At 51.3% G+C, this 1,274-nt stretch overlaps 1 protein-coding gene across 1 annotated transcript in view; it reads right to left on the bottom strand.

Annotated features, from left to right (window-relative positions):
- The window catches only part of SPPL2B (signal peptide peptidase like 2B), a 95,934-nt gene that overhangs the window by 4,985 nt on the left and 89,675 nt on the right, over positions 1-1,274 (bottom strand). Inside the window, exon 13 of the mRNA XM_011997481.1 lies at positions 857-1,032. Coding sequence (XP_011852871.1) covers positions 857-1,032 — 176 coding nt within the window. The remainder of the gene's footprint in view (positions 1-856; positions 1,033-1,274) is intronic.

Below are 1,274 nucleotides of genomic sequence, written 5' to 3'. Positions count from 1 at the left end.
GCTCCCTGCAACCTCCGCCCCACCAGGTTCAAGCAATTCTCTTGCCTCAGACTCCCGAGTAGCTGGGATTACAAGCGCCTACCACTGCACCTGGCTAATTTTTGTATTTTTAGTAGAGATGGGGTTTTACCATCTTGGGCAGGCTAGTCTTGAACTCCTGACCTTGTGATCCACCCGCCTCAGCCTCCCAAAGTGCTGGGATTACAGGCGTGAGCCACCGCGCCCAGCAACAAACAGTCTGAACTTGCATCTGACTCTCCAGTCATGACCTGCTGCACTGTACAATTTTTTAGTTTTTAAAACCACAGCACTCCAACCTGGGCAACAGAGTGAGACCCTGTCCCAGAAAAAAAAAAAGAAAAGAAAAGATTTACACTCTCTTTATAGAACAAGATCGCTGACCCCTGGTCCACACCATTAAGGAAAGGCAATGTCAGTTTTTACGTTTGTTTGCTTTTGAGACGAAGTTTCACTTTTTTCTCCCAGGCTGGAGTGGGAAAAAATGGCACGATCTCGGCTCACTGCAACCTCCACCTCCCGGGTTCAAGCGATTCTCCTGCCTCAGGAGAATTCCGTGTAACTGGGATGACAGGTCCACGCCACCATGCTCAACTAATCTTTGTATTTTTAGTAGAGATGGGGTTTCACCATATTGGCCAGTCTGGTCTCAACTCCTGACCTCAAGTGATCCGCCCGCCTTGGCCTCCCAAAGTGCTGGGATTACAGGCGTGAGCCACTGCGCCTGGCCAGTTTGTTTTATTTTTATGGGAAGAGGTGATTATCAAAATGTATCTTGCAACGCCTGCCCCCCTCCAGCCTCCTCGTGATGGGGTTTCGGTCTCGGCTGCCCTCTCACCTGTGAGCTCGGCTGACACGATTGTGCCATAGGCAGCCAGGGAGATGCCACGCTCTCGCAGCCTTGCCTGGATTCCTCTCTGCAATAGCTCCTCCTCCAGGCCCAGGCTCAGCGTCTGGAGGGGTCGCAGCAGAAAGCGCAACTGGAAATGTACGAGGACGCTGGAGTTCCCATCCCTACAGGTATGGAGAAGAGGCCCTTGGAGAGGGAGGGACTCCTCCCTGCTGGAATCTTCTAGAATTTTCCAGACTTTTCTGGAGTCCTCCAGAAACTCCCAGATGTCCACCAAGTTTCCGTCACCCAATGGAAGCTTCGACTCACCTGTAATTCAGCACCGTGCAACCCACGCAGCTTGCCTCTAACTCTGTCTTCTGAAAACTACTTACAAACTGCAATAGAAACAAGAACGGCACATGTT

The sequence above is a fragment of the Mandrillus leucophaeus genome, unplaced genomic scaffold (genome assembly GCF_000951045.1).
Source record: "Mandrillus leucophaeus isolate KB7577 unplaced genomic scaffold, Mleu.le_1.0 Scaffold54, whole genome shotgun sequence".
In the NCBI taxonomy this organism is placed as follows: domain Eukaryota; kingdom Metazoa; phylum Chordata; class Mammalia; order Primates; family Cercopithecidae; genus Mandrillus; species Mandrillus leucophaeus.
Note: the sequence above shows the minus strand (reverse complement) of the source record. Positions and strands in the feature narration are given on the sequence as shown.